The sequence below is a fragment of the Dermacentor andersoni genome, chromosome 4 (assembly GCF_023375885.2).
Source record: "Dermacentor andersoni chromosome 4, qqDerAnde1_hic_scaffold, whole genome shotgun sequence".
NCBI classification, from domain to species: Eukaryota; Metazoa; Arthropoda; class Arachnida; order Ixodida; family Ixodidae; genus Dermacentor; species Dermacentor andersoni.
In genome coordinates, this window is record NC_092817.1 from 204,862,640 (window position 1) to 204,878,540 (window position 15,901).

Here is a 15,901-nt window from a genome sequence, read left to right on the forward strand (position 1 = left end):
GGATAATGGACACTGTGCCAGGCAACGTAAAATGGCAAACCTGTTTCGTCTACCTGGATGATGTGGTTGTATTTTTGGGCAGCTTCTCCGGACATCTTAAGTGACTGCAGCAAGTGTTCGAAGCAATCACATCGGCCAACCTCGCCTAAAAGCCTCAAAAATGTCACTTCGATTATGAAGACCTGAAGTTCCTTGGACATGTGAGCACGGAAGGCGTCCATCCCGATACCGAGAAAACTTATGCTGTAGCTGCTTTGTCGACTCCTAACGACAAGAAAAGCGTTCGCGTTTTCTGTGCGCATACTACCGGCGCTTTGACACGGAATTTTTCTAAAATTGCCGAACCACTTACTCGTCTCACTAGAGACGACACGCCGTTCATCTGGAGCTCTGAACAGGAAGCGGCTTTCACTGAGCTTCGACACCGCCTGGTATCGTTCCCTGTTCTTGGGCATTTCGATGAGGCAGCCGAAACGGAAATTCATACCGACGACAGTAACGTCGGTCTGGGTGGGGCGCTCGTACAGCGGCTGAAGTACGCCGAAAGTGTCATAGTTTACGCCAGTCGCACCCTATCACGACCTCAGTCCGATTACATTAACACGTAGAAAGAGTGTCTTGCCGTCGTGCGGGCACTTGTAAAGTTCCTCCGTTATCTCTACGGCCGCCCGTTCCGTGTCGAGACGGATCATCACTCGTTATGCTGGCGGCAAAGCAAAGAGACCCTTCTGGACAACTGGCACGGTGCAGCCTGCGCCTGTGGGAGTACGACATAACCATCGTGTACAAGTCAGGCCGCACACACGACGATGGCGACACATTCTCGCGCGCGCCTGTTCAACCTGCCGATCAACACACCGAACATGACAGCGCTTTTCACGAGGCCATAAACGAGGCAGGCGTATCTACACGGCAGCGAGAAGATTGTGAATTGCGACATATTAGTGAACATATAGAAGGCCGCAACATATGTGAACTCCGACAACTTGCTCACGGATTGTCTTCGTTTTATGTGCGACTGGAAGTTCTATACAAAAAGCATTCTGCTGCCAGCAACAAAACCTATCTTTTAGTCGTACCAGAAGAGCTTCGTAGTGCAATCCCGCTCACATGCCACGACGAGCCTGCATCTAGACACGTGGGTTTCACTCCAACCCTTGCTAGGGTACGGAAATCCTACAACTGGCCAAAACTCGCCCCTTGTGTTAAAAGATAGTCCATGACATACTCCATCATGCTATGTCATGGTACCCCAACCTGTGTCATCACAGATCGAGGGGCGGCGTTCACGGCAAGGCTACTTGAAGAAGTTTTTCAACTGCGTTGTACCGCGAACCGAAAGACGACCACCTATCGTCCGCAAGCAAATCGCTTGACGGAAAGGCTTTACAGAACGATGGCAGACATGCTGTCGACGTGCATAGACGTTCAGCATAAGATGTGGGACGAGGTACTACCGCACGTCACGTTTGCGTACAATACTGCTACGCAAGATACCACACGCTTCACGCCGTTTTCTCTTGTTTATGGTGGGGAAGTTCAGACGATGTTAGAAACCATGTTACCGTGTGACCAGTCTGACAGTCTTGATAAAGACACCGAGCGTTTTGTGCAGACTGCCGAGGAATCACGCCAACTGGTTCGCGTCAACATCAGGAAAGAACAAAGTATCGAAGCGCGACACCACAGACTCCGCCGCCGACAAGTTAACTACCAAAATGGTGCCCAAGTTTTATTTTAGAGCTCCGTCCGCCGTAAAGGCCTTACGCAAAAACTTCTTAGCCGGTACTTAAAGTGCTTCGCCCAATGAGTGACTTCAATTACGAAGTTCTTCCGGATTGCATCCGAGAAGTGCGCACACCAAGTGGTTTGACGATATTTTCCGACAGCTGTCCGTACGCGGGTCCTTGTTCAGGGCGTAACAACCTTCTTTAAACTGATTGCCAGTTTTCCGCTGGTAATCTAGTAGTCAGCGCCAGTGTCTACTAAATAAAGCAGTAAGATTTTTATCGTCGATCAGCATTTCTCTTCAGCATTTGATCAAATTTCTCTTCAGCATGACACACCGGTGCCATCAAGTCTCCGTCGGTCTGAGGTCGCGTTGACTGGCTTTCTTCCGCACGTCGAGTGTCAGCGGCCTCGCTTCGAAACGTCGCTGAGGTTAGTTCTCTTGGCGAGGGCTAGGAGATCGTCCCTGTGACCTCCGACCTCTACCTCTAGAATAGGATGGTCGTGGTGACGGCGATAACAACTGGCGCCTTCATGAGTGTGGCACGCGCTGTTGGGCACTAAAATATTCAACCTGAGGTGGCCGCTGTCAAAAACGGAGTTGGAATAAATTGAGAGCAAACCCCAAGAGTTTAAGGCGGCGGCACTGGCATTCTAGGTTGACTTGACCCGCCCTACCACAGTGGTAACAGAGCAGTCGTCGGTCCGGCATGTGCCAAACGTCCGATTTACGTGCGGCTTGTCGAGCCTCTCCAAAATGAGGGACTGCCTGTATTGACTGAAGCATGGCATGCAGGGTGACGGCAGGTAGTGACGCTGGTGCAGGGAAATGGTGCCCCATTGCATCGGCATAAGTCGCCCACTGGTATTCGCACACGGTAGATGTCGCCGGTGACGAGACGGTGCCTCTTCAATATCAGCGTAAGTTGAGCGTCAAGGTTCACTTGAAGTCGTGAGCGCTAGGAGTGGTGGAGCGACCGGAAGTGCTGCTTCGTAACCTGGTGCACCGAGCGCATGCTGCACTTCGTCACGCACGTCGCTAGCTATGAGGTTTTCTGAATACTGTTGCACCTGATGCAGCTGTCGCAGCTCGATGTGGGCAGCCGATCGAATGATCTCGCGAAGCCACTCGATGTCAGTCGTGAGAGCTCCTAGGCCACTGGTAGAAGAGACAGATTCACTTGCCGATCGTATTGGTGGGAGCGCTGGTGCAGGGACTTCTCCATGGTGACGGCTTCAGCGAGAAACTCCGCAACCGTTTGACGCGCACTACGGACGAGTCCACCAAAAAGCTCCTGTTTCACGCCTTGCATCAACTGACGCCGCTTCTTGTCTTCCGGTATGGTAGGACCAGCTCGCCTGAATACACGCACCACGTCTTCCACGTAGATATCCACACTCTCAATAGGTTTCTGAATGCGAGATTCGAGGGCCGAACCTGCTCGTAGGCATAGGTGTCCAAGGGGCTCTGGCAGAACTCACGCCATGATATCCGAAAATCTTTGCGGTTCTAGAACCACCAGCGAGCACCATCCAAAAGGCTGAAGGACATTTCCGAGCTTCCTTTCGTCGTCTCATCCAACGAACTCCGCTACGCGCTCTAAGTCCGCCAGCTAGTCTGCCATGTCTTCAAGAAGGCTGTCATGGAAGAGACTTGGCACGCGTGGGTATTACAGCATGTAAAGAAAAGGGGCCGGAGCAGCCCTCGCAGGATTAGTTGTGGTAGTATTGGATGTAGCGTCCATACCTGCCGCCGTTGTCGTTGTTCTCGCAGGTAAAGGCTCAAACTCTGGCGCCAATCCCTGGATTCTCCGGCTGGTGCGGTGTACTGGCGGGAGCTCTGGTACTAGTCTAGCGTTCCTGCTGGAGGAGGGGTCTGTTGCAAGGGTCGAGAATACCCCGCACCCCCACCAGAAAAATGTAACGCTTTATTGATAGTATTGAAAAAATGAACACATCATAAAGGCCAGATATAAAAATTGTTGCAATTTTGTACAAAATCACAGAACGCAGATTAGTTTGTACTGAAAGAGCTACGGTATTGTCTAATAAAGTCTTGGCGGCGGCCGCGCTTTATTTCTGCTTATTATAGTTACTGCTCTATCGCTTAGGTTTTTTGGTCACCACGTTGTTTGATTGTTTTTACATGATGTTGCGAAAGTGCAAGTTTGTCACACTGTCATCTATAAAGACTACTGTTCGCGTGCCAGGTACGGTGGATGGCCAGGGATTCTAAAAGAAGAGAAAGAATAGCAGCATTCCACGCGAGCTCACAGGAGGCGGCACCTCAGCCAACAGCCAATCACGAATGCACACGAGTTCTAAAATAGAGAGGTGAAGAAGGAAAAAAAGACAAGTGAGTTTTTTTTTCTCTGTCGAGGAGAACCCCGGTGTGAGGTGTGGAAGAAGGGAGGCTGCCGGGCTGCGGGTCCGAACCTCAAGACGTCAGGAGCACCGGTTAGAGAAGCGAGGCTGTGGGGCTGCTGGCCCGAGTTTCAAGACTTCAGCAACCTCCAGCCTGTTGTGTTCGCGGATCCTCATGACAAGATGCAGAAAGCAAGAACTTTCTATCATTCCCCTACGGTGTCTCCTTGGCCAAGCTGAGGCTGGTACTAAAGAAGCAAGCAGCGACTGATGCTCACGCGACCAATGCTCTGCAGCTGCACCTCACCGCATGTCAATTGTGAATGGTCCCGGACCTTACTGTTGTAAATAGTTGTTGTGTGAGAACATCTAGAGTTGCGTGAACATTTTTGTTAGTTATGTAATCTAGTTTAATTGGTTTGTCTGTGTTATGCTTTGTTTTAATTGAATACAAGTTTAGTTAACAATCGGCTTCGTTGTTTCTCCTCTCCACTGTGTATTCGGGTCAGTGGTAGCCTGAACAATTCAAATTGCGCAAGTTCTGAATACACTACAAGGCAAGCAGCCCCGCATTCGCTTAACCAAGTCAAAATCATAACAAAGTGGCGTCAGCGACAGGATGAATCCAGTTGTTCACAAATGCTTGAACAGAGAGCGATGAACATGAGCCACTAGAGCTTATTACGTTGGGTGAGTGCTTCTGACTGGAGGGCGCGTAATTGAGAAATTGGGCGCTCGAGCAAGTCACCAAGGCACGTGAGGAAGATGCGAAGGTGCGTGAGGAACGGGCTGTTGAAAGAGAGGCATCGAAACCACGCCTTGGATTAAAGAAAATAATTTGCAGTTGCGTGTTAGGCTCGCTGAGGCGGGCGAAAGTAGTGAGAATGGGAATGTTTCAGGTCACGCGAACCAAGCGGAGGTCTCAGCCCCGATCAACCCACATAATCTTGTCCCCATGTTCAATGATCCTTGAGAAGACCTCGACGCCTATTTAAAGCACTTTGGAGACGGAGCCACGGGATAGGGCTGGCCAAAATAAAAGTGGGTCACCTCTCTCAGCTTGTGCCTCGGCGGAGAAGCACTGAAGATGTTTTATTGTTTGCCGCCGGAAGACTCCCTGGATTATAACAAAGCAAAACTAGCCCTGTTGCAACGGTTTCACTTTACAGCTGAGGGCTACCGAGAAAGATTTCGGCAAACCGCAGGATGGAGAACCCGGCAAGCAGTATGCTACACGGCTGTTAAGCTACTTCGACCGCTGGGTGGAAATGGCAAACAAAGGGACGACGCTCAGTGCGGTTCGAGACTTGATAATCGCAGAACAATTCTTGAAGAACTGCCATGGTCGCTTGGCGCTTTTCCTTGGCGAGAGAACCTGCAAGACCGTGGATGAGGTCTTGGAAGCAGCACATCATTATTTGGAGGCTGAGAGGCAGGGTAGTTTGTTGGTGTTCAAGGAGAAGCTTGAAGAAAACCCTACAAAAGGAACGGACAAAAAGGAAGCGGTGAAATCGCAAGTACGTTGCTTCATATGTGACAAGGGGAGACACAAAACGTCGGATTGCCGCACGAAGGTAAAAGAGCCTTATTGCGAATATTGCCGCAAATATGAACACGACGTACCGTCATGTCAGCGTAATGAACCTGGTCCCAAGGACTCGTCAGCATGCTGCCTAATACCTCCTGGCCAGCGAAAAGATGCACTGGAAGGCACCATTTATAGTCATTGGAAAGAAAAATAAGCTTGACTACCTGTTATACGTTGGCCTCACCGCTAAACTATTTCACATCAACATGCTGAAGCGGTACGAGGAGCGCCAACCACTGGCCGCGTTCCAAACCTCCTCGTTTGTCGTGGTAGAAGAACAAGAAACTGAAGCCCCCGCGCCAAGCTTCAAAACTGAAGCAGGAGGGGGAATCGAAAGCATTCGTACCAGTTATGCCCTTTATGAAAGCCAACAGTCGAAGTTCCAAGAACTGTTAGCGGCTTAAGACATATTTTCAGAAGTCCCTGGCAAGACAACACTGCTCGAGTGTTGTCTTGAAAACACACTACAATATCATTTGCCTTTTTCTATGAAGGAGGTTGTTGAACGTGAAGTGAATGGCATGTTGGAGCTAGGTGTGATTGAACGGCCAAATTTTCCCTGAAATACTCCTTTGGTTCTTGTTGAAAAGCCAGACCAAGCGTACCGAGCGTGTACTGATTTCTGGCGCATTAACAGTGTGATAATCTCGGATGCCGATCGAATAGCAAGAACAGACATGATATTCGCCGAAAGGGGTAAAGAAGATCTATTTTCAAAACTGGATCTCACAAAAGGCTATTGGCTAGTGTTACTCGAAGAGAAGTCGAGAGCCAAAACCGCGTTTCCCACACAATCCGCACAGTACCAATTTCTGTTTATGTTCTTCGGCATTAAGACAGCTTCGGCAGTTATCACTCGCCTCATCCGTACTCTTATGTCTGGCTTGAATAACGTTGTTCACTAAGTAGATCATGTGCTAGTAGCCACCTTTACCTGAGAAAAACACGTCGACACTATGTGGCAGTTGTTCGAAAGAATTTGGAGCACGGGCTTAAAATTTAAACCTGAGAAGTGTGAAATTGGATAGCACTTCAATAGTATTTTTAGGCCATCGGTTAGGAAGCAATAAGATAGAACTTGTAGATAGCACGGTTGAAAAAATACTAAATGCTCCAAAACAGCAAACCAAGAAGCTAGCACGCTCTTTTCTCGGACTGGCTGGTTATTACCAAGACCTAATTCCCAATTACGCTGAAAGACCCTAACTCTTGTTCAGCTGACGTCAAAAAGAGAAAGTACCCGGGTGATTTCGACTCCTGAAAGAGAAAATGTGCTTATAGATCTCAAGAACGCGCTAAGTGCTAGACCCGTTGTAACGGGGCCTAACTTTCAGAAGGAATACTTTGTCCTCACAGACGCTTCTGATACTAGTATAGGTGCAGTTTCAATGCAAGAACATAAGGGGGTGCTTCATCCCGTTTCCTATGCAAGCAGGCAGCTTCTCCCACCTGAAACACGACATACTGCTATTGAAAGGGAATGCTTAGCATTAGTATAGGCGATCCAGAAGTTACACCTTTTAATATATAAAACTACCTTCACAATCCAAACAGACCACCAACGTCTGTAGTATCGGTCGCCGAACAAACATTTTAACAGCGGAGCTCTTCGATGGAGTTTAGCTCTTCAAGAATGTTCTTTCAAGTTAGAGCACATAACAGGCTCAGGAAATGTTAGGCCTGAATATTTGTGTAGGTCAGGATCATGGATTCAGTCCACCGTTTAGGAAGTTCATGATCCTGTATGCTCTTTTGTGACTGTTTTTTTTCCTTCCTTGAATTCTGTATATCGATCAATCTGTTTAGTACAGGTACTGTCCGAAATGTCCTGAGACCACGCGCATCGCCACGGTTCTTTTTTTACTTTCTTTCTTAAAAAAAGCTTTTTTGAAAAGAGGGACTTATGTCATGTATGTGCGCGCGTCTGTGCGGCGGACGGCCAGTGAAACTAAAGGAAGAGAAAGAATAGTGGCAGAGAGAGAAAGAGAATAAACATTTTTTTTGTGTGAATGCAGCTTTGGAGAGGCGTCCTCATTCCAGAATGCCTTGAGCTCGGACCGCGTCCTGGGCCCTCACAATCAGCCGTTCTTGATCCTCGAGGTCGGAGCTGGCCAAGGCTCTCTCCCAAAGCTTGTTAGCGGGGTAAGGGTTCGGAGGATTTAATGGTGCCGCTCTGCAACCCCCTACTATGTGCCTGAGAGACCCGGGCTCTGTGCAGAAGCGGCATTGTGAAGAGAATTTTGTATGGGCTATAAGGCGATTTCTAGTTCGGTGGGGGATCTAAACCTGTAGAGCTCGGAGGAATCGCTCCTGCTCTCTAGGTAGTGACTTGTGTGGGGGTGCATATGTTCTGTGAGTTAGCTTGTAGTGTTGTGTGATCTCTTGTTACCAGTTTAGTGGGTGCATGCACTCGGGTTGAGATTCCTCGGCGACGGCTCACTGGGTCAGATCTGGAGCCACGTGGTTGGCGACCTCGTTGTCAGGAATGCCTTGATGAGCTCGCGCAAAGATGATCATGACTGGTTTCGTTGGCGCCTTTTGATTGATGATCCGGAGCATAGCGGTATGAATTCTGCCGCTAGCAAAGTTGCGGCACGCCTCTTGGGAGTCGGTCACTTTGACTTCAACCTCTGTTTGGGAGAGTGCGAGGGCTATGGCCGCTTCCTCGGCTTGCAGGGGATTGTTTCGTGTGAGCGAAACGCTCCTCCGATGTTCTTTGTTAACGACTACGGTGGCTGTTGTGGCTGCGTGTCTGGGGTAAGAAGCCGCGTCCTTGTAGGCTGTAGAGGGTAAAGTCCCGTATCGCTTTTGTGCGGCCAGGGCGCGGGCCTCCGTTCGCTCTCCGTGGTGCACTGGGTGTATATTACGAGGTAGAGGACGAACGGTGATGTTGCTCCGGATGGCATGGGGTAAGCTCACAGTCTGAGGCGGCGGATGGCTCGGAGGGGCAGAGAGCCAGCCTCAGGCGTAAGGGAATGGACCTCCCCGCTTCCGTGACCGCCAGCCTTGTTCGCTCACTGGATAAATGTGCCTCGATCACCTCCTTGGCCGTGTTGTGCACACCTAGTCGTATTAGGTGTTCTTTGGACGTACTAATTGGCAGGCCCATCACCTGCTTATATGCCTTTCTGATCATTGTGTTGGTTTTCTTGAGTTCCGTCGCGTTGAGTAGTGCGTATGGAATAGCGTAAGTTATTCGAGACACGACGAAAGCTTGGACGAGCCGAAGCGGGTCCATCTCCCCCATGTCTCTTGTCTTGGTTGTTATTCGCCGGGTCATGTGGGTAACTTAGGCTATTGTATTTTTAAGCTTTTGAATTATTATTCTATTGGTGCGATCCGACTGGAAAACCATTCCCAATATCTTTACGCTCTGAGACGGAACTATGGTGTGTGCCTCCAGTTGTATGTTTATAGTGGGCGAGTCCGATGTGTGCGTCTTTCGCGGTGAGACCAGCAGTAGCTCCGACTTTTGGGGGCGCACCTGAACCCACATGACTTAGCATAGTCGCTCACCACGTCTGCAGCTTCCTGCAAGCGGTTCTCCATTTCCCCGATGGACCCTGTGGACGACCGGATGGTAATGTCGTCGGCATATAGGCCATGCCGAATCCATAGGATGTTATCGAGGAGGGGCGGAAGGCTTGTGAGGGTGATATTGAAAAGGAGAGGGGATAACACTGCGACCTGTGGTGTGCCGCGCCCGCCCAGTAGGAAGGGGTTTGTGGCTTTGTACCCGACCTTTAGGATGGCTTTTCTATCTGAGACGAAATCTCTGATGTTGGAGTACGTCCTGGCTCCACAGCCCAGCGCGTTTAGCCTCTGGAAGATTGCTGTATGCTTAACGTTATCGAACGCCCCTTTAAGATCTAAGGCGAGGATAGTGACATTCGATGCGAGATCTCAGGAAGCGGCACATCGGCTAACACCCACTCACGAAGGCACACGAGTTCTGGAATAGGGAGGAGAAGAAGAGAAGAAAGAGAAACCAGTTTTTTTGCTCTGTCGAGGAGAACGACGGTGGGCGGCGTGGAAGAAGTGAGGCTGTCTGGCTGCGGGTCCGAGTTTCCAGACTTAGCGACGGCCTGGCCTTGGTCCTACCTCCAGCTTGGGGTATTCGCGGATCCTCGTGACATGGTGCAGAAGGCATGAACTTTGTACCATTCTCCTCCGGTGACTCCTTGGTGAAGCTGCGGCTGATCCTCAAGAAGCAAGCAGCGACTGGTGCTCACGCGATCTGCAGCTGCACCGCGCCGCATATCAAGTAGCTGTGACTGGTCGCAGACCTTACTGTTGTAAATTGTTGTTTCGTTGTGTGAGAAATTCTAGTTTCATGAACGTTTTTGTTGTTTATGGTACCTCGTTTAGCTGGTTTGTCTGTGTTATGTTTTGTTTTATTTATATACATGTTTCGTTACCAATCGCGTTGATTGTTCCTCCTCCCCACTGTGGACTCGTCTCAGTGGCGGCCGGAACAATTCGAACTGTGCTAGTGCGAATACACTACCGGTCAAGCAACCCCGCATTAACCTAAGCAAGTCAAAATCATAACACACCCCCAGATATCCGTACTACATCCTGTTGTAGCATAACACCGAAAGCCACTGTACGGGGAGGTTGAAACTGGTTCCGAGATGAAATACGGGCATGCATGTTCTCAGGAAGGCATTGCATTTGGTTAAAACAAGTTGGCGGGCTAGTTGGTTAGAATCCATGATAGAGTGTATAAACGCGACTGAACAAGGACGTAGAAAGAAACTGATACACAGAGACAGCGCTGTGTCGGTGTATCCGTTTCTTTCTACGTCTTCGTTCAATGGCGCTTAAACACTCTATCAAGGAATTTGCAATAATGTAAATAGCAAATGCAGACTATGCTAGCACAGACAGATAACGCTGACTCAAATACACTTTTATTCGCAGTGTGGCCTCTATGGTTGTTCATGCGAAAGCCAGAGGTAATAAACCCTCGTTTCAATATTTTACGACATTTCATACATTTAATGCGAGACGCCAATGCCATATCTTTCGTATGACATATTATTTCGCAAAAGATTTCTATATCTTTTGGTCCTCGATAATAATATTTCTGTAACAGTACTACAACCATGCACTCCATAACAATGTCGAGCTACTCCTGAAACAGCATGCAGTGATTAGAAGAGCAAAAGTAATTGCAAGTGCAATAGGAGGCAGAGCAAATATATATATATATATATATATATATGAACAATCAAGCACACAGAATCGAAATAGAGGGCAGACACTTCTGCGCTCAAGTACTCTACACAATGTTCTACGCGCTGCGCCACGCAGCGTATTGCACTTCAAACGTAATTCTCCGTATCGACGCTTGTTCACAATGTCACCGCAGAGCAAACATCATTTCAATGGTTGTATCCTGCGCTGAATTAGAAGTATTATACAAGTTCTTTTAAGGCCACGCAACTTAAATAGGATAAGAATGTTTGTAGGAAAAATTTTTATTTCTTCCACGAAAAACAATAGACAGCGGCAATTATTTTATGTTGATGAAAATTATTTCCTCGGAAGTCTAAATGAACCTCAATTTTCAAGCTCAGAATATCCCTGAGTTACGTTAATGACAATCATTAAAGTCCGGTGAAATTTTTAATACTGAAACGAAGAGAATAAGATGTGTTTAATTCGGTAGTTGCGAAGGTTATAATTACATCAGCTTGCTTAAATGTTACCCATCGCTATTTCTTTTAGATTGTAGCTTAATAGCACGTCTATAAGTGATGGAGTAGATGAATTGGCATACATGTTCAATCGGTTCGTTGGCCTCTTAGATACAATGAAGTTTGTGGTGTGCAAGCCTTGAAGGTTAGTATTGCGACGCAATGTTTCTCAAGTAATAGCTACATGTGTGTTTTATTGTGCGAACAAATAGCACCATCTTAAATAATAGCTCATTCAGGCTATTGCAACAGAGGAAGATGTAATAATAAATAAGCTCAATTTGGAATTGTTAGAAAAGACTGTACATATCTGTTGAGTAATACTTGTTGGGGGGGCTAGTTGGTGCATGTATCCAGAAGAGAGTTGTAGCGTCGAAAAAAACACATAGCAAGCATGGTTCCTGTCCCGTCTCGCTTGCCATGTGTTGTCTTTTTCGTCGGGACATACATACTTGTTATCGGCTCTGCTTTTCAGGAAAGTCAATAATTACAAGTTGGGCAAGTTCAAACGGATTCATTTTGACAAGGAGCAAATAAGCGAATACACTTAGCGAGAAAAGAAAACGACCCAACCTTATCAAGCTCCCAGTGTAAAATTTATTACAGTGCTGCTGAAGCCGATTACGCGAAGAGTAACGAGATTTAACTACAACACGTTTCACGTGCGTTTTTACCATATCTACGCAAATTTCCTTCCTACGCAGAAATGTCGTTTATTTGAATTAAGTTATTTTTAATAGACCAAAACTGAAAGTGTTTAAATGTTTGCTGGTTAAAGTGAATATTACAAACAAAATAAGGACGACTAAGCAATAAATGAATGTTATTGACTTGGTTTTCGACAACATACACCATTCTTATAGAGCAAACCTCAACCTATTTATGTATGCCTCTGTGAATTTGTTGTATCTCGCAGTTATTTCGATAAAAAAACACATGCATTGTGGGGTTCTACGCGTCTCAATCACGGTATCATTATTCTGACTTCGGAAGAAATTTTATTACCTGGGGTTCTTTAACGTATGGCCAATGCATGGCAGAGGGGCATTTTTGCATTTCGCCCCTATCTAATTGCGGCCGCTGCGGTTAGAATTTGATACCCTGTGCTCAGACTCGGCTGCGTAATTTATATTAATAATTATATGCCACTGGTGAACTCGTAAATTATTGAGAAATAATTTGCGCCTTATAAAAGTGTCGAAGTGTGCTGCTAGACAAGAGGTCGAACTTTCGCACTGACTTTCTTTACATACGCCACACTTGTTTCCTATTTATTAATATCTTGCAAGGAAACACGCTCGCCCAGCGTGTAATGCTAACACGCAAATTATTTCGCAAAGGTTCGCGTCTGTGGGACACGTTTCACATAAAGCGTCAGCTCAAGATTGCTGCCTTAGTGAACTAGACTGAAATAGTTATCACTTCTGCAGACAGTTCGCAGCAATGGCCTCCGGTGTGCTGAACTTGTGCTACCTGGAGTCTAGGTGCCGTGCCTACGACATCCTGAGCGTGCAGACGGCCGATTGGAAATACAAGACGGCCGTGGACATCGCTGCCGAGGCGAGCAACCGCCAGTTCCTGTCGCACCCGTGTTGCCAGAAGTGGCTCACCAACCACTTCCTCGGTCGCATCAGCGTCCGCGATAGTCAGTGGGGCTTCTTCAGCGTGCCACTGAGTCTGAAGGTGCGTTCGCGCTATTACCACATATGTATGAATCGCTGCGGCTCGAAATTGCTTATACGAGAAGCACTGCTTTCATTACAGTGAGCCGCTTGGCAACTGCGGCTTCTAGTAGCTTGGGCATTTATTTAGATTATTGCCAGTCTCAGGCGAGAGCTTAGGCAGGAGTGGGTAGAAATACATGCGTATATACATGACGAGGAGATACATCACACAGATATCCAAAATATAAAGAAGTAGCAAGGAACGAGCATGGTATGAAGAAAAGAAACACTAATTGAAGAACATAAATTTGCGGTTGGTGTCTCAGACAGATGCATAGGCAATGCATTGAATCTAGAAAAAAGAAAAGACAGAAGCAGGATAAAAGCTTGGCGAACACAACAGGGTGAAACGATCGCTGATTGGAGGGAACAGGGAGTGGCAGGTGTTGCACCAAGCATGCGCGCCTATGGCCGCCAAAAGTTACCTGGGTGTGACGATAGTGCCAAAATGGCGCATATTAGTGACAAAGCCTCCAGAGGTACTCGATGGGGTCTATTTCACAGCTGTTCAATTGCAGTCATCAGCGACTTTATGGTTCCGCATTGAAGTACACTGGTGGATAATGCGGACAACGCAGGCGGATAATGCAAAGGAAAATAATTGGTAAACAACTTAGTTTTCCTAAAATATTTCTTAAGCTTTTTTGGGGCGGCCTAATCTAGTGTGATATTGTGAAAGCGAATCCATTATATTTTCCTTTTGTTACGGATACTTGGCCATGACAAAGCAAGTACAGATATTTTAGCCTCTCTTGCATCCACTGCAATTGCAGTTACGAGTTGCGCCTCTTCTAGTTTTGCGCTAGGCGATATGTCAATTAATTGAAGTGCTGTAGACGAATATTATACCATTTTCTTCACCATTTCGATCTTTTTTAATTTTAGCTTTGGTGCAGTGATTCCAAATCATGTATGCATATTCTAAGAGAATGTCATAATCCAGCAATTTCATTTCCCGTGTGGGATTCCGCAAGGTTCATATACCACATTTCCCGCGGGGCTTTATTTTTCACATAAGAAATATGCTCGTTCAAATTCAAGCCTGATGTTGTGACGATGTCGAAATACCTACATCTACTAAGCGAAGGCAGCCCATAAAATTGACCGAATATGTGTATTTTTATGTGTATAGTGCTGCCACGACGGCAGGCGACGTGCCCACTGGGCCAGCCTACAGCCTACGATATCGGCCCAATGTACCGGCACGTACCTTCAAGTTTGACGAGATGGCGCTTAGTATTCCTAGAGAAGGACGCGTGCACCCTGCTCGAGAGGAATGGCTGGGATGTCAGCGGAATCTATTATCTTATCTACTGAAATTAGTCTTATCTCTGGTTGTAGCCCATTCACCTGTTTTGTTTGGTAGTGCCTTGTTTTCTCGTGCTCCTGCAGCTGCTCTCTTAATCTTTCAATTGCAATGGACGAGGTCGCAGTGACTGCGACTCCTCCCCTGATTTGCTTCAGTCCAACACCCTTAAGACCTAGAGCAATTGGGTTAAATTCTTGCACGGATATAATTTTACTTTAGCCCAGCTTTCTTCCTCCTACTAAGGAGTTCTCACTAGGAGAACCGCCTACCCCTCCAGACTTTTTTCATGGTTGTGCACTTTGTGTTGTCCCATGCTTGAGTTCTCTGCTACTATTTTCAACAAAAATACGTAGCTCGTTTCGTTTCACCTTCTCCATTTCTCTAAGTCTGCCTTCGAGATATGCATTCTTTTCTGCCACCTCTAAGGCAGTTTTCTGGATCTTATGGCATTCCTCCAGCATGTTCGTCAGATATTATGAAGCTTCCGGTGCTTTTTCTTTTGCTCCTAATAGATAGTAGATAGGGACAGTGAGAATCTCGTTAATTCATTCATGCGTGTCACTAATCAGATGACGAGGGTTTTGGCTATATAAGACGCTACAGAATGTCTCCTTTAGATGGTCAGGGCCCGTCCAGATAGCAGGAAGACCAAGGAAAAGCGCACATCTAATGGGGCTGCACGTGTTCTGCAGTCTCCATGGATCTTGGAAACCTTGTAGAGAAGTCTAAGTTCCTAACGGTTGGAGCTATGAGCTGCTATAGCTGGTGACTTAAAAGAAGAAATACAAAGGCTACAGAGAGTAATACATGCTCCCGGCGTTTACCCGAGCTTTCTTGAATTTCTTTTTTTTGACATTCAGAGCACTCGGCAGAAACCGCATTGCGTCAGCACCGTCAACGGCCCTCGCAATTCTTCGTTTTAATTAGTCAGATTCCCCCGGTCCGTGCCAGTTCTCAGTCGGCTGTTTTCTGCCTGCCGAAGCAAGAGCCTCAGGCGCGAAGCCCACAGCGAATGCACAAGTGCGCCTTTTTACACGAAGGTCTCGATGCTGGTACGGGCTCAGCCGCACTGATTTTATTGCGGCGAGCCTCGCCTAGTCCCTGCTCTGTGCCGTCCTGCTTCTGGACCTTAGGCCGGCCGGCTCAGCCTTCAGAGCCAATCGTTTTCCCAAGGTTATGGATCCATTTTGCCGACTTCCCTTGCCTACATTGCTCTGTCGACCTGAGGCTGTTTACCTTGGACACTTGCTTCGGATGTACGGTCTGGCACGAAAATCATTGTCCCTCACTCGGATTTTCAACGGCTGACAGGAGCGCACCGCACAGGAGCGCACCGGATTTGATTGTCAAAAATATGTCACTTATACTTGTAGTGCCTCACGCCTTTGAAATAATTTACAAGACCTTTACCAACCACCATTCTCAGACCAACGGCCTGACAAAATCTTTCTGTCTGTGATATCACTTCTATGTATTTACAAATTAC

The 15,901-nt window shown here is 47.3% G+C and overlaps 1 protein-coding gene across 1 annotated transcript in view; it reads left to right on the forward strand.

Annotated features, from left to right (window-relative positions):
- LOC126538381 (transient receptor potential cation channel subfamily M member-like 2) overlaps nt 1-15,901 on the forward strand; it is a 385,593-nt gene that overhangs the window by 171,025 nt on the left and 198,667 nt on the right. Inside the window, exon 13 of the mRNA XM_072287697.1 lies at nt 12,813-13,065. Within this exon, the coding sequence (XP_072143798.1) occupies nt 12,813-13,065 (253 nt within the window). The remainder of the gene's footprint in view (nt 1-12,812; nt 13,066-15,901) is intronic.